This window comes from Mustela nigripes, chromosome 6 (assembly GCF_022355385.1).
Source record: "Mustela nigripes isolate SB6536 chromosome 6, MUSNIG.SB6536, whole genome shotgun sequence".
NCBI classification, from domain to species: domain Eukaryota; kingdom Metazoa; phylum Chordata; class Mammalia; order Carnivora; family Mustelidae; genus Mustela; species Mustela nigripes.
This window is the reverse complement of record NC_081562.1, coordinates 123,785,474-123,809,021: the sequence shown is the minus strand read 5'-3', so window position 1 is coordinate 123,809,021 and position 23,548 is coordinate 123,785,474. Positions and strand designations below refer to the sequence as shown.

At 47.5% G+C, this 23,548-nt stretch overlaps 1 protein-coding gene and 1 pseudogene across 3 annotated transcripts in view; both read left to right on the top strand.

Annotated features, from left to right (window-relative positions):
* PDSS1 (decaprenyl diphosphate synthase subunit 1) overlaps positions 1-23,548 on the top strand; it is a 44,432-nt gene that overhangs the window by 3,751 nt on the left and 17,133 nt on the right. For 2 of the 3 annotated variants that reach the window (XM_059404145.1, XM_059404147.1), the window contains exons 2-5: positions 3,395-3,459; positions 3,887-4,007; positions 6,744-6,874; positions 21,230-21,371. In XM_059404145.1, coding sequence (XP_059260128.1) covers positions 3,395-3,459; positions 3,887-4,007; positions 6,744-6,874; positions 21,230-21,371 — 459 coding nt within the window. The remainder of the gene's footprint in view (positions 1-3,394; positions 3,460-3,886; positions 4,008-6,743; positions 6,875-21,229; positions 21,372-23,548) is intronic. The other variant, XM_059404146.1, reaches the window with a different exon arrangement.
* On the top strand, positions 11,099-12,784 carry LOC132020203 (E3 ubiquitin-protein ligase Mdm2-like; annotated as a pseudogene).

The window sequence follows — 23,548 nt, the reverse complement described above, 5'->3', positions numbered from 1 at the left end:
CAGAGGCTTAACCCACTGAGCCACCCAGGTGCCCCAAATCACTATTTTTGTATCCTTTGGATAAATGCCTAGTAGTGCAATTGCTGGGTAGAAGTACCCGAGCTGTGTAATTTTAACTCTTCACCCCAAGTCAGAGGTTAGGTCTCAAACTAAGTATTACAATGGATTACTGAATTCATGTGAACTAATGAAGGAAAGTGAAAGAAGCCCGTTAAATGGTAAAATCAAAAGAGAGGATTAGGGGCGCCTGGGTGGCTCAGTGGTTGAGCCGCTGCCTTCGGCTCGGGTCATGATCTCAGGGTCCTGGGATCGAGTCCCGCATCGGGCTCTCTGCTCAGCGGGGAGCCTGCTTCCTCCTCTCTCTCTCTCTGCCTGCCTCTCTGCCTACTTGTGATTTATCTCTGTCAAATAAATAAATAAAATCTTAAAAAAAAATAGGGATTTTTGGGACATTATAAATGTTCTTATTGGTTTACTGAATATATAATGCTCTGGGGGAAATCCTGGAACCCAGCCGGTCTTGCTTGGCCACTGCCTGCCTGGCAAAGTCCATCTTTTTTTTTTTTTTTTTTTTTTTTTTTTTTAAGATTTTATTTATTTATTTGTCATAGAGAGAGAAGCGAGAGCAAGCACAGGCAGACAGAGTGGCAGGCAGAGGCAGAGGGAGAAGCAGGCTCCCCGCCAAGCAAGGAGCCCGATGTGGGACTCGATCCCAGGACGCTGGGATCATGACCTGAGCCGAAGGCAGCCGCTTAACCAACTGAGCCACCCAGGCGTCCCGGCAAAGTCCATCTTTACTGTCACTGTAATATGTCTAAAGCAGTATGTGTTCACTAGAGAAAATCAGAAAATAGAAGCCAAAAAAGGAATAAAAAAAAAACTCCCACAATCCTATTTATTCAAAATTAACTATTTTAATACCCTAGTTTATATGTTTTTAAACCCTGGTCTCTGTGTATCTTACTTATGCATGCGTATATATATATAAATTCTTAGTGGGATCACAGAATATGTATGGTTTTGTGTATGTTTTTTTATATTTATTTACTTAGAGCACCCACGCCAGCCTGAGCAAGGGGAGGGAGAGGGGGAGAGGGAGAGAAAGAATCAAAAGTAGACTCTGGGGGGGGGGGGGAGTAGACTCTGAGCTGAGCACAGAGCCCAATGCAGGCAGGACTTTATCCCTACACAGAGATCATGACCTTGATGAGGTTTTGGAAAATAAGTGAAGTTCAGTGAGGTGCCAGTGACCAAGAAAGAATTCTTGAAACATCTTTGGTGCAAAATGGTGGCTTATTAAAGCACAGGGATGGACCCTTGGGCAGAAAGAGCCGCTGCCCTGTGTGAGTGGTGGCTGGTTCTGTACTGTGGGGTTGGGGGAGGCAAGGAGAAAGGGAGGGTTTGAAAGAACTTTGATATGCTAAAGAGGGCCTGAGGAATACCTGAGACCTTGCCACTGTCAAGTTAAGGTTTTTCCTTTTAATAAGGCATTAACAATAATGGAAGCTTCCTGGAGGAATGTCACACTCCAGCTGTCACACAGTGCCTATCAATGAGCTTTAGGTTTAGAAGAAATTTACTTTATTTACATTTCCCTGTGCCTCAACCTCCCTCAATTTTAGGGAGGGGAGGAGGATGTTAGGGCCTCAGGAACGGAGGTCTTTGAAGTTAGGCCATTGGTAAGAAAGCCTCTTCCTTGTAAATCACTAGGACATTTGTAAACTGAGGGAGACTGAGGTCTTGCAGGCTTGTGATCTCTACGAGTTAACCATTTATTTTTCCTTCAGGCAGCCAGGAGCGCCTGAGGAATGTCACATATACCCCATGGGGGATGTTTTGTGGGGTGTCAGCTTCTGCTCTATCCTCAGCTTGCCTTCTGTTCCCTCATCAACCTGAGCTATAATCAAGAGTCGAGGCTCTACCGACTGAGCCACCCAGGCGCCCCTTGCTTTTTCCTTTTGATATATTGTCAACATATCTGTATATCAGTTTTTCAGACATGACTTTGCTGAGTTTCAAGTTCCCCAGCTGTATAAAGACAAGTAGTTGTGAGGGTCAAATAGTGTAAAAGCACATTGTAAGATTTTAAAGTACCCTCTACTTCCAAGGTCGGGCCCAAACTCATGACCCCGAGATCTAGAGTCTCATGTTTCACTAACTGAGCCAATAAATAAGTAATTTTTTGAAATGACTGTGTGCCTGCATTCTTTAAGACTGGAAGTCTGGGGGCACCTGGGTGGCTCGGATGGTTAAGCGTCTGGCTTCATGATCCCAGGGTCCTAAGATCAAGCCCCACATCATGTTCCCTGCTCAGTAGGGAGCCTGCTTCTCCTCCCGCTGCCTGCCTCTCTGCCTACTTGTGCTCTCTCTCTCAAATAAATAAATTCTTTAAAAAAAAAAAAAAAAAAAAAGACAGGCGGTCTCTGTGTTTGGTCCGCAGTGCCTATCCCATTTCCTGGCCCATAGTAGCACTCAGTAATCACTGGAACTAATATTTGTCACGACCATCTCTGAATCTTTTAGTAGTCTTCTGTTCTTATCTCGAATATTCTCAAAACGTGCTGCTAAACTTGCTTATTTTTGAATGTTACTGATCAAAAAGTAGCATTTCCAAGTCTGTTTGGGAACAATAACAAAATAGGTCGTGTTGGGGCGCCTGGGTGGCTCAGTGGGTTAAAGCCTCTGCCTTAGGCTCAGGTCATGATCTCAGGGTCCTGGGATTGAGCCCTGCATCACATCGGGCTCTCTCTGCTCAGCAGGGGGCCTGCTTCCTCCTGTCTCTCTGCCTGCCTCTCTGCCTACTTGTGATCTGTCTCTGCCAAAGAAATAAATAAAATCTTTAAAAAAAAATAGGTCGTGTTTATGTATAAATGTAAATTCATTCTTCATTGAAATCTTCCTTTTCACCATCTGGTCTGATGCTTGGGGGAACTGGATTACTCTTTGTTTCCAACTGGTTTAAGAATGTAAAAGAATGTAAATAGCTTTAATATTCTCTCTCCAGTCTTCCTTAAGGAGAAGGAGATTGTTTGAAAACTACCTTTTCAAGTCTGAAAAGCTAGATAGGAATATGGAAACTGCTTTGGAGAAAAGATAGATGACAGATGTGTTTTTTTCTTTATATTTTCTGTAATGACAAATACTGCTTTTATAGTAAGGAAACTTTTTATTACCTTTCTAGAGTTTGCAACCCACCTACAAAGGGACAACTAAAAGATAAAGATTATGAAAAAGATAAAGATTATATTTATTATGAATTTATTATGAGTTCATGTTATATGTAAATAATTTTATTATGAATTCTGTGAATTATAAATGTGTTTATTATTTCTGGCATTGTAAACACATTATTCATGAACATTCTTACAAGTTTCTTAATGCTTTTATTTTACAGATGCCCTATTTTAATCTTGTGAAGAGTTTAACATCTGCTTTTCCAAATAGGTATAGTATGTCACGGTACGTTTATGATCTGTGTTACAACTGCTAAAATTATTAGCTATATTGCCAGTAAATTTCTGTTCTGAATCGTGGTGGGTTAGTCCAGCAAATTGAGTATTTAGGTTAACTAAGTGACACAGTGTCTGCTCTGTGTGCGCTCTGCCTTTTCAAAAAATGGAAATGGAATAAAATTTAATCCCAGAACACAGTAAGCCAGGTTCGTCTTTGATTTTGTAGGTTCTCAAGGTGTCCTGAGTATAAAAATAAACTATTCCTGTGTTGTTGAGCAAGAAGAGAATTCCGTGTGTTTTTCTAAATCATAAGGACCATTTTGGATTCGTGCTCAATTTCCAGGATGTAGATGTGTATATAATTCTCACTTGAAACGAAATTATCTCACTTAATAAAACTCACCTAACGTGGCGTGCATTTGGGTTTGACCCAGGTTCCATCACTCGACGTCCGCCTCGTGCTGTCATAGCAGAACGCAGAGTGGGGAGCAGTACAGCGACCCCTTCAAACTCGGCTGGAGAGACTTGACCGGTCTGTACGAGGACATTAGGAAGGTAAGCCCGCTCGGTTTGACTGTGCTCCAAGTCATGCTGGTTTCCGAGACCGGGGAACAGACGAGGCAGGCGTTCAGACCGGTGCAGTGCCGTCGCGAACTGGGTTCACGGGCGTGCAGGGTCCCATGTTACTGAGCAGCAGGGGGGTCGGACGTGTGTGGAGGGCGCAGGGCGCTTCACCACCCACACTGAGGTTACTGCAGAGGCGGGGAACTGAGAAAATAGACACGCAGCCCTGCTTAGCCTCTCCTGTCCCTTCCCCTGTCCGGGCGTGTTGAGGCGCTGAAGGTCGGTTCCAGGCTGCCCCAAATTGGGCTTTCTCCGTTAACCGCATTTCCCCCCCAAACTTTCGGTGGCTTCTCCCCTGCTGCCCAGACGTGTTCAGTTGCCCCTCATCAGCTTCCTTCCCCTCTCAAGGTTGTCTGTGTTGCCCCGCAAACCCGCACTCCGCTCTCCTGCTCTCCTGGCAACGCCACTTTGTGCCTGAGTGACCCCGGGCAAGGCCTCGAGGAGCCGCTCCCCGGGCGCTTGCTGTGTCTACCAGGCGGCTTGCGCCCGTCTGCGCAGGCTGTTCCCTCCGATCCAGGAGTCCCTTCGCCACCAGCTCGGTCCCGTGCCCTCTGCCTCTTCGCTGCCTTAGGAAGGACTCTGGCGCTTGCCCGATTGCTCTCCTTCTCCTGCGGGCTCTCCCTCTCCGTGTCTCCCACATCTGTTGTCACTTCTCCCCTTTGTTCAAGTTCAGCCTTCCAGGGACCATCTCTTGACCCCGCGTGCCCCTTCCATTCCAGTATTCTCCGCCTTCTCATGCCTCCGCTCTGGTCGCCGTGCCTGCCTCCCCGGCCTCTCCCCGGAAACTCCCTTTGCCCGCCTGTAGCTTCCAGAGCTCTTTCTGCTAAAGCCGGCAGACCCTGCAGTTTGATCTCCCTTGGCGCTGTTGACCGCCCCCCACCACCTGGAACGCTTCCCTTGGCTTCTGCCCCTTTCTCGTTCTCCTGACTCTTAGGCCATCCTTCAGTCCGCTTCCTGGTTTCCTCTCTGTCCCCTCCTCACTCTCTTTGATTTTGCCCTTCCTTTGGGTCCTTTCTGTTTCCTCTTGTCTCTGTGTCCTCAGTTTACCCACTTCCACACTTAGGATCCCCACATAATACGTCTGCTCCAGATTGAATTGTCTCTCTTAAAACTCTGCATCTAACTGTCGGGGCAAGTCCGTGGAGGGCCTGTGACTGTCTCCCCGTGACATACCTGAAACACTGGTTTCCTCCCCTAATCCTTTTTCGAGTTTTTCCTGCTTGTGGAAGGCACCACCCAGGAACCTGGGCGGGATCCTGGAATTGTCCTCTCTTACAGCCTCCTGGCCAGTCTCTTGCTGTCAGTTCCCCAGTATCTGTCCGTCCACGCCCCTTTCTTTGACCCTGCCAGAGTCCCTCTCCCACCTGCCTCTCCTGCACTAGCCGCACCCCCTTTGTGCTCCCGGAGGGGAGACACAGTCACTGCAGGGCCAGCACCTGTCCCACTGTGTAGTGTGCCTACTGTGTTCCTTCTCCCCAGCCAGATGGAGCTCCTTGGAGGCAGGGACTATCTTATTTTTCTTTGTAACCTCTGCACTTACTACCATGTTCGGCACTGAAGTCAGTACTTTGGAGACTTAAAGACTGGCCCGGCTGCCCCAGGTTCACCTGAGTCTGGCCGAGGGTCCTCTGGGGCTGTTCTTAGCTCCCGTTGCTACAGGGAATTGAGCTATGATTCATTCTAGCAGGTCCTTAAGAAGCACATACAGCAAACACACGTCCATCACTTAGAAGGTCACCTTCTCCTTCATGAATCAGAGTCCTACTTACTTAGTTCTATGTCAAAGCTTCTATCCTCCGTTAAATATTTGGTTTTCTAGCCCACACTGATTTCCCCCCTCTCCGAACCTTTACTGCACTTATTTTAATTTACTGCATTTAGGGGCGCCTAGGTGGCTCAGTCAGTTAAGTGTCTGCCATTAGCTTAGGTTGTGATCCCAGGATCCTGGGATCGAACCCCACCTCAGGCTCCTTGCTCATCAGAAAGCCTGCTTCTCTCTCTCTCTCTCTCTCTGCTTGTGCTCTCTCTCTCATTCTGTCTGGTATCAATAAATACTGTGTCTTTAAAAGAAATGTATTGCATTTAATTTAATTATGCCATTGTTCAAGTTACGACTCAGAACATTTATGTTTTTTTTTAAATGTTTCTTCCCAACTCACTTCTAAGTTCTTGACAATCGGCAAACTCTCTTCAACTTCCTCTGTGAACCTTGGACACATCCGGCTGGCGCCATCTTTTCTTCCGGTCCCCGATACACAGCTTTGCCTCCATCCCCCAGTCATGCCCTTAACTGCCGCCTCATTGGCTCCCACGCTCCTCATCTTTGTCTCTCTCCTCCATCTTCCAAGCCACTACCAGCCCCTGTTCCTTTTTTGTCCCTGAGCCACCTAGTGCTTTCCTTTTCCTCCCTGGAATCTTTCGGAGTCTTTGGGGTCACCCTAGGCCTTTGGGCGCTCGGGCAGGCCAGGCATCACCTGCGGCCCGGCTATAGGGCAGCCAGGCCAGGTTTATGGCCTTAAATGTTGGAACCTTTTCCAATGGACTGTTGAATTTCTCGAGTGAAATGAGTATAAGCCAGCACGCTGAGATCAAATCAGTTTTGTAGAAGAAATCCTGTTGCCTTTTTTGCTATCATACTGCCATGTTGACACAGAAACTTGATTTCAGGAACTACTCATATCTACAACAGAACTTAAGGAAATGTCTGAATACTACTTTGATGGAAAAGGAAAAGCCTTTCGACCAATTATCGTGGTGCTAATGGCCCGGGCGTGTAATATTCATCATAATAATTCCCGGTGAGTTATTTACTTTCACTCCTCTGTCATTTTCATATTTGGCAAATCTTCCTTCCCAAGCTTGCCATTTAGTTGCGGATGAAGAGGTAGCATTTATCTTAGAATTCACTTTGGTGAGTAGTTTCTGGTTTGGAGTCCCCAAAGTCGCCTGGTCGGGGCATCTTCCCTTTCCACACTTTTTAATGTCCTAGAAGAACAACCTCAGTGCAAGTAAATGTGTTGAAAGAATTAAAAGCCAAAGTTAGTTTCCTCACCCTGAAGTAAAGAACACAGGGTGCGGTGTGTACAGAGGCGTAATCAGGCCGTTAGTCCAAAGGTTAATCCTTATGAAGTCCTGAGCCACATGCCCACGCCCTAAGGGTCTGCCTTCCTGCGGCCTTCCGGCCTTCCGAAGTTTGCCAAAGAAAACTCTTTGCAGAAGAAGGCATTTTGACTTTTAGTCCTCAGCTGTGTTTTGAATATGTATAAAATTTTTGAATATTAAAACAACTGTATTCAAGGAAATCTTAAAAAAAAGATTGACCCTTGACCTTATGCAGCCGTCTCTGCCACTCCCTCTTCCCCTCTCGTATTCAGTCCTTCTCTGGGTACCTGTGATTCTGTGTCTGCTTTCCCGACTCACCCCTGTTTTCTCTCTTGATCGCGTTGCTAGACTGAATTCATAGTCGTTGGTTTCACATGGTGTGATCTCCTGACGGAAATTCCAGTGCAGCATAACGTACTCGAACGTCTCCCTAATGTGGAATGTTCGTGTTGTGTTCCTTCTTCTCAGGGGAGCACACTTTAAGGAGGGCCTCAGGGAGTGTCAGAGGTGGCCTGTGAGCCCCTCTCCCCTCAGCTTTCGTTCCCTGCTGCTGTGACTCCAGCTCCAGCCCTCACCACCACCTCAGGGTGCCTCCCCACAACACCTCCACCCCCTCCACTCCCCACCCCGCCCAGACTCCCAGTGCTCCCACACAGCTGGAACAGGCAGTGAGCTCTCCGGACCATGAGCACTGCACCTGGGAGGCAGAACCGCAGAAATGAACCAAACTGGAAATAGCTCTCACACCAGCTAGAGCAGGGGTCTCAGCCTTGACGTTTTAGGCCAGATGATTCTTGGTGCGAGGGCCAGGCTGTGTACCCTCAATGTTCTGCAGAGCCTCTGGCCTCTGCCCAGGGCACGCCGGTAGCACCACACCCGCCCCCCACCAAGCTGATGACAACCAAAAATGTCTCCAGACATTGCCGGTTGTCCCCTGGGGAGCAAAACCATCCCTGGTTGAGAACCACTGGTCTAGAGACAGTGTGTTTTTATATTTTATTTTCTCAGATTAATGTGTAATACAGTCTGTTACCATCAGAGGTGACACGGGAAGGAAGACCTCCTCCTGCATCACTTTAAATCCTCCCCACTCTTATCCCCATGGTTGCAAATGTTTTCAGTTTGCCTTGCTGAACCCTATCAGCTTGGTTGCAGAAAACATGGGAGGATATAACACAGCAAAGTCATTGCTAGAGGAAAAAGGAAGTTCAGGGGCATCCGGGTGGCTCAGTCATTTGAGCGTTCGACTCCTGATTTCAGCTCAGGTCACAGGTCACAGGTTACAGGATCGAGCCCCTTGTCAGGCTCTGTGCTCAGGGGGGCGTCGGCTTCTAATTTTCTCTCTCGCTCTGCCCCTCCCCCTGCTCGCTCTCCCCCTCTCTCAAATAAATAATGCTTTAAAAAAAAAAAGTAAGTTCAAAGGCGCCTGACTGGCTCAGTCAGTAGAGCATGTGACTCTTGATTTTGGGGTTGTGAGTTCAAGCCCCTTGTTGGGGGTAGAATTTACTTGAATAAAAGGAAAAGTAAGTTGACCACTGGTCTCTCTGGGATAATTTAGCCGCGGCCTCATACCCCTATATGGGCTGGGAGTGAAGGCCGGGTACAGAGGCAGAGCCGCGGCGGGGCACGCATTTGATTGCAGTGGTGTCCTGCGTGTCATTCTCTGAGCCCAGCTTCTTGGGAATACTTGCTTCCTAAGAGCCCTTTTGAATGAGGCTCTGAATTGGTTAAATACCTAGCTGTTACTTCCATGCCTCTTAAAGCAAGAAGGGACGCGGGGACAGGGTGGGGAAGCTTCTGGAGACCTGGGCCGTTTCCGGTTTTGCTTGCTGAGGAAGACTTAGAACAGCATGGACAAAAGGGAGCTAGAGATTCAGGGGTAGGACCTCACCGAGCCTCTGGTTCTGGCCAGTGCCCCCACCCCGGGGACACCAGAACCCATTCCAGTCCTTCATCTGCTTGCGCGCTGCCCCAATGGCAGAATTGAGAGATCCCTGCTCTAAAAAGTTTAGAGGCTTCTGTATGGCTTATCAGGTGTCATCTTCTTGTTTGTGAAATGTCTATTGTGTAGGTCAGTGATAATCCTAGAGGGGATTTTAGAAAACCCAATAGAACAGATACCTACGAAATAGCAAGGGAGGAAACTACCTTTAATTGATTTTCCTTTTTCCCTTACTAAGCTTTTCAGTGGTCCGTTAAATAGTCCTTGCCAGATTACTAGGAATTCTTAACCTGAGGTCCATGACAGTTATGAGGGTGTGTGGGTCCGTTAGAATTGTATGCGGAGTGTTTTGTGTGTTTGCATTTTGGGGCGGAAGGAAATCAGAAACTCATAATATATTCTCCCAAGGTAATATGGCCCCAAAGCGCTTAAGATTCCATCTTTATATTACTTGTTGCATCCTGATGACACAATATCTGGGCAGGTAAAGGAGGAACACACAAACAAAAAGACTCAAACTTGAAAGGTCCAGAAAACAGCTGTCGTGGTTCTGAGATGCGCCGCCTCGCCCCTCGTGCAGGGAAGGACTACGCCTTGGACCGGGTCTTGTTGGCAGGGAACCTTCAGTTCTTAGCCTCTTGGAGGATCACGTCGGCTACAGCAAATCCTGTCTCCAAAGCCGGCCCACATGCAGACCTGAGAGAGGAGGGGCCGTTCTGGCTCCAGTGCAGACCGTGGGCAGGCCCGCCTCACAGCAGAAACTCCTTCATCTGCTCGCACAGTCCTGTTTCCTTCTCTCCCTCCCCCAGCTTTTGATCCCAAGGCTAATCCCGAGTCAGACACTTGAAACTTCAGAGTCTGCTTCCCAGAGAGCCCAGCATGCTCCAGAGTTCAGCAAACTCACTGTAGGGCAGGACTGACTTTATCAAAGAATCTAGATCAGAAACGAGCTTTCGAGTCAAGAGCTGTAAGATCGCCATCCTCGCTGAACGCAGTACAGCTGTGGTGTCTGATCCTTGTCAGACAATCCAGACCCCCTGCTCGGCAGCCACATCCGAGGGACCCGCTCTTGCCCTCAGTCTTGACCCCAGCCGTTCCTGTGTGGAAGTCGTCCGGCCCTGGAAGTGGCTGTCACTGCCAGTGATTGGGGTGACAGGATTTCTCGCGTCCTATTGGTCTTGATTGTGCTGGTAGCCAAGCCGCGCTGGATCCCACTGGTGCAGTTGACAAAGCCAGACGTTTGCTCAGAGGGCACAGCTTGTAAGATGCCATTTTCCCATTAGTGACTATATCAAGGGTCCAAGTGTGATGAAAGTCCTCCATGCAGAGAAGGTGACTTTATGATTCTAATATGGACAAAGGAAATTTCGGAACCCTACCTTGGGAAAACTATCACAAAATAGCCATTATAGCACCATCTCACTTAAATGATTCCTAAGATCCGGCCATTCACGAATCTAGAACCATTCCTGGTTTCTGTGTGTTCCGAACCACTGAGCCAGCCACTACCGTAGTGATTTATGGGATAGGCAGGAAACCTGGTGCCAAAAGAAACGTCTTGGCTTTCACCCTGGAGATGGCCCTTTTGATGTATCTGTATTCATTACTGAAGTGGATCTTGAGGGCACCAGGGGACATGCATCAGGCTCCCCTCGGCCAGCTGGGCTCCTTCTGTGGCCTGTGCAGTTGGAGGGAAATGGAGGGAGAACAAGAGGCTGAGGGGCAGCCCTGAGCCCTCGACTGCGGTCCTGCCGCTCTCGCTGCCCTCCAGACCTGGAGGTTCTAGCGTCCTATCCCCGCGGCCTGGGCCCTGCAAAGGGAATGGTTGCCACCTCCAGGCTGTCACGCTGCCACATGCCCAGTGGAGGGAACTGGGGCCCTCCTAGTTGAGGGGCCGTGCTCCCCGTGCTGGGGATGCAGAAAAAGCCCCATTCGGTGAGGAGCCTCTGTAGCCACCAGCGAGCAGAGCCCTATAGCCATGGTCACCAACGGAGAGCGCTGTGCGACTCCAAGCCAGGCAGGCGTGTGGGATCAACAGGGCTGTGTCTGCTGCCGGCCCCCCCGTAAGCATCTTAGAGCCTAGGGAGACCAAAGCCATTGCTTTTCGAGTGATTCGGGTCTGTCCATGCACACGATGACACTTAGACTATGAGCAAGGGCCTCTCGGGCATCCAGAGATCCAGGGCTAAGCCCTGCACCAGAGATGCGTGCCCCTGGGACAGTTAGTTAGGTTTCCTGTCCTCCAGTCTGACCACACAGGTTACGTGAGGAGAAGCAACAGCGGCTTGTGTGTGGGCCCAGTGAGCTCGCAGGGGACTCGTTTGGAGTGCCAAGCCGCTCTGTGGAGAGCACCGGTAAGGAGATTCAGGGCTCTGCAGAAACCTGGCAGTGGTCAGTCAGCATGGACCGTCCGGTTCAGCACATCTGTGAGGGGAAATGGGTGTCACCTGGATGGTGGGAGTGATCAAAAGGACCCTGACAGGAGCTGCAGGAAGAGAAGCTTTCCCCTAAGAAGAGCGGGGAGGCAGAGGACATTCAGATGAGCTACCTGGTAACTGATAGTGTTTCACCTTCCTTTGGCGAAAGCCCTGCTCTATGCGTAAGACGGGAAGTACCTTGTGAAAGAAGCAGTGGCAGTGACCGAGCGGGGACTCCGGCAGACCTGGGTCTGGATGCTGGTGTGAGTGCTGAGGGGATCAGCTGGATCGGGATTCAGCTTCAGGTCAATTTCGTTTGAATTTGAAGTTGACCTTCATTCAGAAGATTGCAGCCTTAAGGAAGATGGGTGAGAATTCCGAGGGGGATGACGACGAGTATCGAGGAAGAGCATCAGGCAGGGAAGAGAGAGACAGATCCATGTGAAGAAGATCCCGAAATTTCCTTGGCCGACTGTCAGAGCTCAGCCTCATGCAGGGAGACAACCGCCACCCCCTTCCACCTCGGCGCAGCAGACGATGGGCCCTTCGTGAGAATGAGCTTCTTGAAGGTCACGGAAGGATGAAGAGAAAATGCCTACAAAAGCCAAACTAGAACACTCACCATAAGAAGAAGAAAGCTTTGATGCCCCTGATTGTAAAACAACAACAACAAAAACCCACACAAACAAACACCTACAGTGAATGATTCCAGAGAATCCTGTGCTGAGGAAAACAGTGATGAAATCACACAAGCCGCCTCATCTGACCAGGAGAGCGAGGACTGTTCTCAGCCATAGACTTCTAATAGCGTCATTTATAGCAGCCAAGAAGTCAAAACAAAAAAAAGCACAAAACAAAAAGTCCAAAAAATGGTGGAATTTAGTTTTTTCCTTTTTTTTTTTTTCTTTTTTTTGGAGGGAGGGACAGAGGGAAAGAAAAAGAATCTCAGGCAGACTCCACTGACTGTGGTGCCTGACACAGGCTTGATCTCATGGCCCCAAGATTCGTGACCCCAGCCAGAATCAAGAGTCAGACCGACTGAGCCACCGGGCGCCTCTGTGGTTTTCTTCTCAGTGCCACCAAACCGTGTGTGATTGGCCGAGGTGAACCTAAAACAGTTGCATCGTTCATGGCAAAACAGGACATCCCGTGGCATGCTTTATGTGTGCAGAGAAGCGAAAGAAAAGGAATAACTCTCATCCATTATGTTGAAAACCAATTGAAATGATTGTGCTGACTTATTTCCCCTAGTGGACTTGTCTATAAAAGTTGAAGCCTAGATTTCTAACTAGATATTTACACAACATGAACATTTTTTTAGATGTATCAAGGTGAGAAGATATCTCGGTACATGTAGATTTCTTCTCTGTAGTGTAGTTTACCTACTTTGAGAGGGGGAATACTAAATATTTACTTCCTTTTAGAAAAATATCACTTATGTCTGTGTTTTATAGTTGAGTTTTAGTGTAATTAAATTGGGTTGAAATTAAAATGGATATATAGCTCATCCTTTACCTCTACTTCTTGTATTTTATTATCTATATATATTTTTAACATTTTACTTATTTATTTGTGAGAGAGTGCATGCACAAGCACGGGGAGTGGCAGGTAGAGGGAGAAGCAGACCCCCTACTGCCCAGGGAGCCCGACTGGGGACTTGGTCCCAGGACCCTGGGATCATGACCTGAGCTGAAGGCTGAAGGTAGATGGCAGATGCTTAACCGACTGGGCCACCCAGGTGTCCCATCCTCTTGTATTTTAAATGATTTCCACTTTCTTCCACATTTTAGAGAAGTATCTGATTTAAAATATGGAAGTAGGACATTTAAATGTATGTTATTTCATGTAAGGAGAGTTTGTATAGAAAATTTAATATTGAAATTTTAGATACTTTAGATACTAGAAGGTTTACTTCTAGTCCTTAGTTTCTCTGCTCTTTCAGAGCCTCTTAAAATACTCTTTCCAGATTAAAAAAGAAATTGGTAGTTGTATTGGGTGCTATATAAGTAAAAAGGCACTTCTCTTTTCTGCCCCTTTGGTCTACTAAGAGATAGGTGATAATGTGTCTTCTGAGAAAGCCATCATTTACCCAGAAGACAAAACTTTTTTAAGGCCCCCTAGGACAATGTAGAATTGTTTTAGGGAGTCGAACCTGTACACCAGGCACTTTTCCACACCTAATTTCAGGATTTCGTGCAATCTTTTGTTTTCCCTAAATTGAAAAACCATCCTGAGACATTTTGAAGTGCCTTTTTGAGCTGGGTTGCATGGCCCCAAGTGGTTACCTAGGATTCAGACCTTTGCTTAAGGCCAGTTTTAGAAATTGGTGAATTCAGACTAATCCAGAAATTCAGTAAACAGAAAGATTGTTTTTAAACTACCTGGGAATGTCATCACTTCCTGCTAAATTGCCCAGAAATGATACATCATACTCTTTCCAGAAAGATGGGGTCAGAATAGAATTCTAAAATATCTCTCAAACCGCATATATTCACATCTCGATTTATATTTAAATCGGAATCTAAGCAAAGCATTGAAAATAACCACTTAAGGTCCTAGTTGTTTTCTCCCATGTATGACAATTGTATGTACTCAGGTAAAGACAATAAAACCAACTGGGCTGTAAATTCAGAATAGAACTGAGGAATATAATTTTACACTGTGAATCTGTGTGCCACTTACTAACAGTGCATTGTATGAAACTTGGAAACAAAACCACACATACATGTGACTTACCCACATATGCATGTGAAAGTAGGAAGCACGGCCACGCAGATGAGAGCCTTAGCCAGAGACTGGGCCTCAGAAGTGCAATAAAGCTTCATTAATTTGGGCTTTATAATCAACTAAAACTAAGAATCTTCCCAAGGAGAGTTGATAGTAAAAATGAGATTATAAACGCTGTGTATTCAGGGTATATTATGCAGTGATTATGCTATTTACAAAACATTCAAGTCTGCAAACGGTCTCATGCCAGTGCCTATGTAGATGTCTTGATCTTCTGAATTTTAGGTTTTGTATAAATATGTTATTTATTGATTTACAAATAAACACAGTAAATGTTTGATTAAGAATTGTTTCAAAAATATGATTATTGGCTCTTACAAATAATTGTTCATAATAATGAGTTTTGTTTAAAAAGAAATGGTATTTGAATATGGTGTTAAATGGTGTTAAATCTACTTGGGTCATCAGAGGTACGTGTCTGAATGTGCTTTTGTTTTTGAAGCAGCCGTGCCCGCCGTCGGTGGCAGTCCACATATTAAGGGACAGCTTGACACAGTTGGGGGCCTCCAAGGCATCAAACAGACTCAGGTTGAGAGACGCATGTTGCAGTGTCGTAGCGCCTGAGACGCTGTTCTCCCTCCCGTTCGTGTGTGTTACCCCGGGGCAGGTTGGCATAAGTGGTTTCTCAGCTCGGGATTGTGGATGGTCTGGAAGGGCTGGAGGGGGAAGGGAAGCGAGGCGGGCTAGCCACCCTCCTACTCGTCGGCCTGAAAACCCCTGCTGTCATGGCCTGTAATTTCTCTGCATTAACTAGGAAACGAAATTCCATGAGGCCGGGAACCTCTTCTTGACTGTGACACACACAGATGGTTGTTGAGGAAGAATTTATTGAGCAAATCAAAGCACTGGGCCCTGAGTCTTGTAGCTGGCTTTAAGGCAGGAGCCTGTGGGCTCCCAGGCAGACGAGGGTTAGCTGTTGGCATCATTTAGTTCCCTTTCATTTTTAATAAGGGTTTTAAAGACACTGATTAGTGTGCGTAGGCGCCTGCTAGCTCAGGAAGGTAACTGCAGGTTGTCACGGCCTCGGATGGTGAAGTTTGTAGTCGTACTAGTTGGTTGTTCGGATTCTGAACTGGGGTCTGATTTAGTCTTTACAAAAAGGTTTCTTCGGCTTAAAAAAATTCCCAGCTGTCTAAAAATTTGTGGCCGTGTTGTGTATCCTCTAGCCAGCTTTCAGTTTGTATGGTAGGGAATTTTCGGCATTTACAAATACTGCTGTGAAAAGATAAATATAGGAAAGTAGCAGTGCGTGAGGTGCTCAGAGTGTTGAATATGTTGTTATAAGTGGACTGCTAACAGGAATTAATAAAAAGCAACAGAAAAAAAATTTTTTTTTTTTAAAGATTTTATTTATTTATCAGAGAGAGAGAGAGAGAGGGAGAGAGCGAGCACAGGCAGACAGAATGGCAGGCAGAGGCAGAGGGAGAAGCAGACTCCCCGCTGAGCAAGGAGCCCGATGTGGGACTCGATCCCAGGATGCCGGGATCATGACCTGAGCCGAAGGCAGCCGCCCAACCAACTGAGCCACCCAGGCGTCCCCAGAAAAAAATTTTTTAAAGGGATCTTGAACTGCAGTCTGTAACGAAGGGCACGTTGAGGCGGAAGAGATTTTGGTGACCAGCTGGCTGTCGGTCTGGTTGGTGAGGTCCCGCTCAGGCACAGGAGGACACTGGTGAGAGCCAGAGGCCTGTAGGCTTGTGAACATGCGGTGTGTGCACCCACCAGGCCACAGCGATGTCATCACTGAAAGACTCAACCACACTCCATTCGCTGTGCCCAGTTTGAAAGAAAACAAACCAGTGCATTACTCGGTAGCGCCCAGCTCCTCTGGAGAGAGCTGGGTGCAGAGCCGGCCTGGGTAAGCTGGCAGGACGAGGACGTCATTACGGGGGGCTGCTCTCCGTACGTCCACAGACCCCAGAACTTCTGCAGTGTGTCTTCAGTGGCAAGAGGACGAGCAGTAGCATGAAGCCCGCGTCGCGTGCGATGTGGCTTCGTAGGCATCTGTTCCGTCCGGAGAGAAATCCCAAATACAGGAGCTGCTGCTCTTGGATGTCTGTTCCTCTCTCTTGACGTTGGAACTGCTCCTGAATTCCAGCTCACGTTCAGGCTTGAACCCACCGTTGTCAGCCAAGAGAAACAGACGCCACCTGAGCCCAGTGTGCCTGTTTGGGTTCTGGAAGGTGAATAGCCAGTGACCAAGTACAGCGACCTGCTGAGCAAGCCTGAGCCCACGGGCATCGCGCCTGCACCTGCTGTTCCTTAAAGGGAAGGCACCTGTGGTGTCCATGCCAGTCACATCCTCACCATGCCCGACAGGAACACGGGACAGGGGACCGAGATTGCAGAGTCCAGAGACGGAAACATGAGGCCAGACGAGCAGCAGAGAGCGGGACAGTCGGGAACCCCCTTGGTCCCACTCCGCCCCTGTGGAAGGTGGGCTTCTTCAATGTAGTATCAATACTGAGGACGGGGGAGCTCTTAGGTGCAGGAAAAGGTATTTCAAGAATTAGATTGCTGAGGAGGAAGCGGTTGAGCCCCTCGAGAGGCTAGTGAAGGTGAAGATGCCGCGGGGCTGAAGAATGGCCCTGCCCAGGGTGTCCCCACCCTTGCCCTGGTACCAGGCTATGTTACAGAGCAAGAAAGGGTCTTTGCGGAAGGGATGTAAGTTAAGGATCTGGGAATGGGGAGGGTGATCCTGGATGATCGGATGAGCCGTAAATGCAGCCGCGGGTCTCCCTGTAGCAGGGATGAGGGAGCTTGGTGCCCACAGGACAGTGGGAAGGTGCGTAGGTGGAGCAGAGAGATGTGGAAGGCGCAGATCCTAAAGGTGGGGTCCTGTGGCCAGAGGCCAAAGCCTGTGGACAGCTGCCGGTGGCTGGAAGGGGCAGGGGGCGCCTGTTGGGGCAGAGCACAGCTTGCGGACACCTTGACTTCAGGTCGGTGGAGCTGTTCGGACTTCCTGCCTCCAGAATGGATGATTTAAACCACCAAGTCTGGGGCCACGTGTCACGGCAGCCACGAGAAGCTAGCCCAGACCCCGGTGTTACATCGCATGACGTCAGCGCACGGAGGGGCCCGGGGGCTTCTCTCTCCCTCCGCAGAGGCCCCTCTTCTGCGGGAGCAGCCCGGCCGCGAACAGACCAGCGGCCAAACAGAGGACGCTCCACAGTCGCCATAGGTGAAGGACCCCAGCTTGCAGCGGGTCGGTTCGGTGATGGATACAGACAGATTGGCGTCTAGATGGTATTGTCCCACGTACTGACAACCCGAAGGGCGCACTAGTATCCGGTAACAGCTAGGACTTGGGGTTTACATCCTGAAGCGTTTGCTGGAGAAAGAGAAGGACTTGACAGATCGCAGTCTAAGTAGTAAGTTTTTTTCAGTGCGAAACCGATGAAGGGTTCAGTCGTGTCCTTTGAGACGCATGAGGATGCAGAGTGTAAGAGGAAGGAGGTCACGCTCCCGCGATGGTGCAGGTGAGCAGGTGAACCGTTCTGCTCCCGGGCAGAGACGAGACCCGCGGAGGCCGGAGCAGGACACCTTTGCATGGACGCCTCGAGGTTTCAGGTCATGTTTAGAGGAGGAGCGTGCCGTCTTGTTTCATTTGCCTGTGATTTGGAGGGAGAGCTGCTGCGGAGCTCCCAGAACCCTTCTCTAGGAAGGCGTCCGCCTGGGGCTTCTGGTAAAGCCAGTGAAAGGACAGCATCTCCCAAGCTTGGTGCGGCAGCGTCCCCTCGAGTGGTTTTTACACATGCAGATTCCTGGGCCCGTCATCGGATGCTGACGTGGCTAAGAAACACGAAGCTTGTCAAAGTCCTAACAAGTGAAGTGCTTATTTTTAGGATTATTAGAAGAGACAAAAAGAACATTCTGAAATAGAAATAGCCTTCTATAGACCACGAGTTCTCTCCTTCACACAACCTCTGTGGAGCTGGGAATAGAAACGTCCGTGTCTCTGCTGTTCAAGTGAAGCCACGTTGGCGTCCTTCATTTATTCCAAACCGAAGTAATCAATTGACAAGGTTTGAATATCTGCGTAGAGGCGATTTTCTCACACTGGGGGATTTTACTTGTAATTTAAGACTTCACATTATGTAGGGGCGTGTGAGTGGCTCCGTCGGTTAAGCATCTGAATCTTGATTTCAACTCAGGGCATGATCTTGGGGTCGTGGGGCGAACCCTAGGTTGCCCGGCTCCCCACTCAGCGGGGAGTCTGCTTCTCCCCCTCTCCCTCTGCTCCCCCAGCTCGGTCACTCTCTCTCTCTGTGTCAAAATAAATAGGTCTTAAAAGGAAAAAGGAAAAAACCTCCCAGTATGTGTTCGTGTGAAGAAGGAAAAAAGCCTTTCGCTTCAATTGCCCGTAAGCAATTCCACGTATTTGTGTCTGTGCTTGAAATACTACGTTGTAAAAATTTTGTTGTAAGTCTAACGAAGGGGAAAAAACAAATGTCCTGGGGCTGCTGAGTCTTCACATAGTCGTGCGAGTGGGAAGTACAGGGGCCACAGCCGACTTTCAAGCCGAGGGCCTCCGTTTCCCGGGCTGTCTTGCCAGTCTGCTCTTCTGGCACCCAGAAGCCGGCTGAGCATGTCCGCTGTCCCCCAGCAGGAAGGGGAGACAGCGCCCCGCTTTCTGAAGGCTTGACTCAGGTTGGCACTTGGGAGATCTCATCTTAAAGACACTGTGAGCGTGTTCTTAGGATACGGAGGTTTTGGTTCCAGCCCTCACGCTGTGCTGCGGAAAAGCAGTGGCAGCATCTCCCGATAGAAGCCGACACGCGTTAAGCTTGGTTGTGTAGGAGGAAGCACATCGGACACAATCAGAACGCATCGCAAATCGCAACGTTTGTCCCCTGTAGGGGCTGTGTCACCATTGCCAAATGATGTTCTAAGCAAGAATCCTAATTGTGCCGGGCAGGAGTTTAGCCCAATCAGGTGGCCTTTCTGTATACATCCAGGCTCTGAGATTTCAGAAGATTTTAAGAAATCTTTGTCTTTGTTCTAATATCCTCACATCCTAAGAACTCCAGCGTCTCGGTGAGCGCTGCCAGTTCCCGGCAACCTCCGGGCAGGAGCCCCTGTCTGCCGACCTAGTTTGTGGTAGTGGAGGTGGGGGCCCCCCTTTGGAAGGCACGAGAACATTTAGGGGCCCTCCCAGTTGCTTTAAGTTAGTTTCTGCTACTCACTACCAGGCAGTGTGTATTAAACCAAAGGCCGTTGAGAAAATACCCTGAAAGATAGCTTTTCTATGAAAGCCCTGTAAACATCCGCATTTTCCTATGCATTTGAACTCAAGTAAGTTAGGGTCCGACACATTTATCTGAAAAATTTGTGAGGTCCAAGCCTCCTGCTGTGGGGTCTGTGTCTCACCGAGGGCTTCAGAACTGCTCAGAGAAGCCACAGACCGGAGCGTTCATCTTCTCATTTCCCATCATGGCCTTAGAACTCATCCCTCCCCTCTGCCGGGTTACTTCTCCCACCTCGGAAGAACCTGGTGTGGTCTGGAAGGACTTAGAACTGTCACGACTGTGACAGGTTAATAGATAATGGGCAGCACTTCACAAGTGATTCCGGGGCTAAAAGCAGTGGTAGGCTCTGAGGTTTCATTCTGAAATCTTAGCTGAGAGTTGCCGGCAAAGCACCGTATTTTAAAATTACATTTAAAGGAAGATCAGAAAGCATTCTCAAGGCTTAGTGTCTAGTTAAATACCAGCATCTTTTATGTGCTTGCACGTCATTTTTCATTGCTTTCTGCTAGATGTGAAGAATTAGAATGGGCATTCTCTTTTGGAGATGTTCAAGCTAAATTTTTCTTTTAAAGAAAAAGTCCTGTTTCAACATCCCTCTGACTTTTCTCCCCTCTAAGAGATAGTGTGATGGTATGTGAAAAGCCATTTTTTCCGTAAGGGAAACATTTGGTCAGCATATGTTTAAGTCAGGCCTGTGTTTTCTGGTCAGAAAATTCCATTGGTTATTTCCCCACTTTGATTTTCTCTAAATTCTGTTTTAAAAATGCCCATAGATGATGATAGTGATAATGAGATGATGATTAAAAAGGACCCAGGGCATATTTTCTTTTAAAACCTATAAACCTCACACGCGTGTATCTTCTTGAGAGTGCTTAGCCCGTATATGGTATTATAACTGGAAAGAGAAGTTTCAGTTCCTTTTTTTTTTTTTTTTTAGAGATTTTATTTATTTGTCAGAGCAAGCAGAGGGAGAGGCAGGCTCCCCACTGAGGAGGGAATCCAATGTGGGGGTCAATCCCAGGACCCCAGGATCATGACCTGAACCTAAGGCCACTGCTTAACCAAATGAGCCACCCAGGCATCCCAAGAAGTTTCAGTTTCTAATGCAAAGGTTAAACGTGGATTGGAAGACAGTTTTAACCAAAATTCTATCTTGATTCTTGAAGACTCTTTCCTAAACATCTAATTTAACACAATATTAAAAGCTTTAAACACCACGACCATGGGGTCTTCATTACACTTTTCTGCACTGCTTCTTACTTGTCTCCCCCATACTCCCCTGAAATCTAAGCTAATCGTAACTCGGACCAACTGCCCAAGATGCCCAAGACCCCAATGATAGGGCATAAAGTCGCTTCTTCAGCCTGATGGCCAGACTTCTGGGCTATGTAAGCCTTTTTTGTTGTCAGTCATACAAATTCTCCTTCTGAATGGGCTGTCCATAAAACAGAATCTTGGCCAGGTAACTCATGCGTTTTTAAAATGTTCTCCAAGTGATAGAAACGGCTCAGTAGGGAAGCCAAAAAGTGTTTATACAGTTTCTCTTAGAGAAATAAAATTCTTTATCCTAGATCGGATGTCCAGTTTTCACAAGATGATTGCTGAGAACGTTATAGGCGGCGTCTGTGTTAAAAAGCATTGCTTTCTGTTAACTAGAGATGTGCAAGCAAGCCAGCGCTCCATAGCCTTAATTGCAGAAATGATCCACACCGCTAGTCTGGTACACGACGACGTCATCGACGACGCAAGTTCCCGGCGAGGAAAACACACGGTTAATAAGATCTGGGGTGAAAAGAAGGTACGGTGTTTTGCTTCCTTTTCATCTTCTGACCCGTTCATACGCTCTTTGGATTGCATTAACTCTTCAGATTTGTTTCATTAAAAAGTAAAATACGCTTCCTGAAACGCAGCCTTCCAAATTCCAAAGCAGTAGTCACGTCTGGTCTGTGTATATACATTTGATAATAGAGAAAACCATAGAAAAAATAAGCTTCAGGTTTCTGGTTAGGCACACTTCTATATAGAATTCCTTTTGGTTATAGGGAAAGGGCTTTTTGTTGTTATCCAAAAAGCATATTTCGTGAGAAACCGTACATTTTACTTTGGGACTCAGTTTACTCAAGTTCAGTTTAATTCTTTAACCATTTATAGACTGCCATGTGCCAGGGTGTCATGGCAAGTAAATGAGTAAACCTGAACTATGGGTGTGTGTATGTGTATGTGTGTGTATCTTAAATATAGATATGTAAAAATATATACACACACATATACTGTGAAAATTACACATTTTTAAACAGAGGCTCTATAATTGATTTCGGTTCATATATGTATATTTTAAAGCATATTTCCATGGTATTTTTTAGCATCTCTTGAAAAGTGTATGTAAAATGGGGACTTTTGCCTAAAGATATGTAAGTCACAAGTTCAGACAGGAACAGTGCCGAATGAATGGACACGGAGATGTGCAGACATTTTGTTTGGAGGCGGCGGCCCGCCAACCAGCGTGAGTGCAGACTAGGTTTCCCCTGCTCACCTGCCCGCACGTGTATATAGGACCTGGTTCCCTCCTGTTTTCCTATCACCCTTATGAAAAAGATGTGTATCCTAATTGTCACCTTCACATGCTGGTTTTGCTTTGGGGTGCATGACTTTGCTATGTATCGAGTCCTGCAATCTCATTTATAAATCTTTTTTTTCACATTTGAAATAAAAGGTCTTGTGTCCTATTGACAGAATTCCATACGTCAGAATGTTGTTGGGGGAAAAAAAAAAGGTGGGGGGGTGCAATTTCTTTCTGGAGAGATCATGGGTAACTCTGTGACATGTCCCTGCAGTCAGATGTCTGTTTTCAGGGCCTGTCCTAAAGCCTTATTTAAGAGTACAAATTCGGGTCTTCTCCTTGCCTAATTAGTCATCCCCACTGTGATCACCTCTGCTATTGGTGGCCTCTTCCGCCTGAGACTGGTCTGACAGGCCTGCACGCCCCTCAACCTCCTTCCCTTTTCTGCCTCCCAGCAGAAAGTACGTGTGTTTCCAGTAAAAATCCATTCATGTGGCGCCCCCTGCAGGCGCCCTCGGTACCTTGCCCGGGTTCCAGCCCGCCCTTCAGTCCCTCACCCACGGCTCCCCAGGGCCCAGTCTGGCAGCCTCACCTCACCTGCCTACATGGGAATCTTTTGGCCTCTGGGAGTCCTGGGCCTGAAGAGGAAAGACATAAAAGCCTAGAGATCCAGAGCCCTAATGATGGGGGGGGGTAGGTGAGGGATCCCTCTCCATCATCATAGGTGCAGCGAATCATAAATGTGTGTTTATATTTAGGTTGAAATAATTTGTACAATATGTTATATAAAATGACCAACAGGTAAACATACTGAACATCGCTAATTTTAGATACTAGAGAAAAGACAAAAAAATTAAAATGTGATGTTGAAAATTCTATGAATTAAAATTTCTATAACATCCAGTATTTGTAATTTGTAATTATACTAATTATAATAAAACTCAAGGATATCTTTAAATAGGCAGACGAGTGTATTTGATTACAGTGTATAATTCAGTTATGTATAATTTAAAACAAGCTGTAAGTACAGTATGGGCATCTTCTCCCAATCTAAAGATTAGAAAAATACCGATTATCTAGTGTTGACTACAAAAAAGCTTGTCTAGGAACAAGGGGCAATGAACTTGGAGCCAGGATGCCTAGGTTTGCTTTTCACCGAGAGAAGCACGCTGGGGTGTGCCAAGCACCCGCTGAGATAATTCCCAGCCCTGCGCCCAAGGAGTTGGGTAAATAGGAGCATGGCTGGTTGAAGACAACTGTGAAGACAGCTGCATGAATGGGGAGCCGCGCACGTAGAGGAGGGGCATCTGCAGGCTGAGGGATCCTGGTGGACTTCCTGGAAGTGTCACCCGAGCTAACTGTGCAGCTGAGTCTGCCCAGTGAAGAAGGGGAAAGGCTTTCTGAGTAGGAGAGAG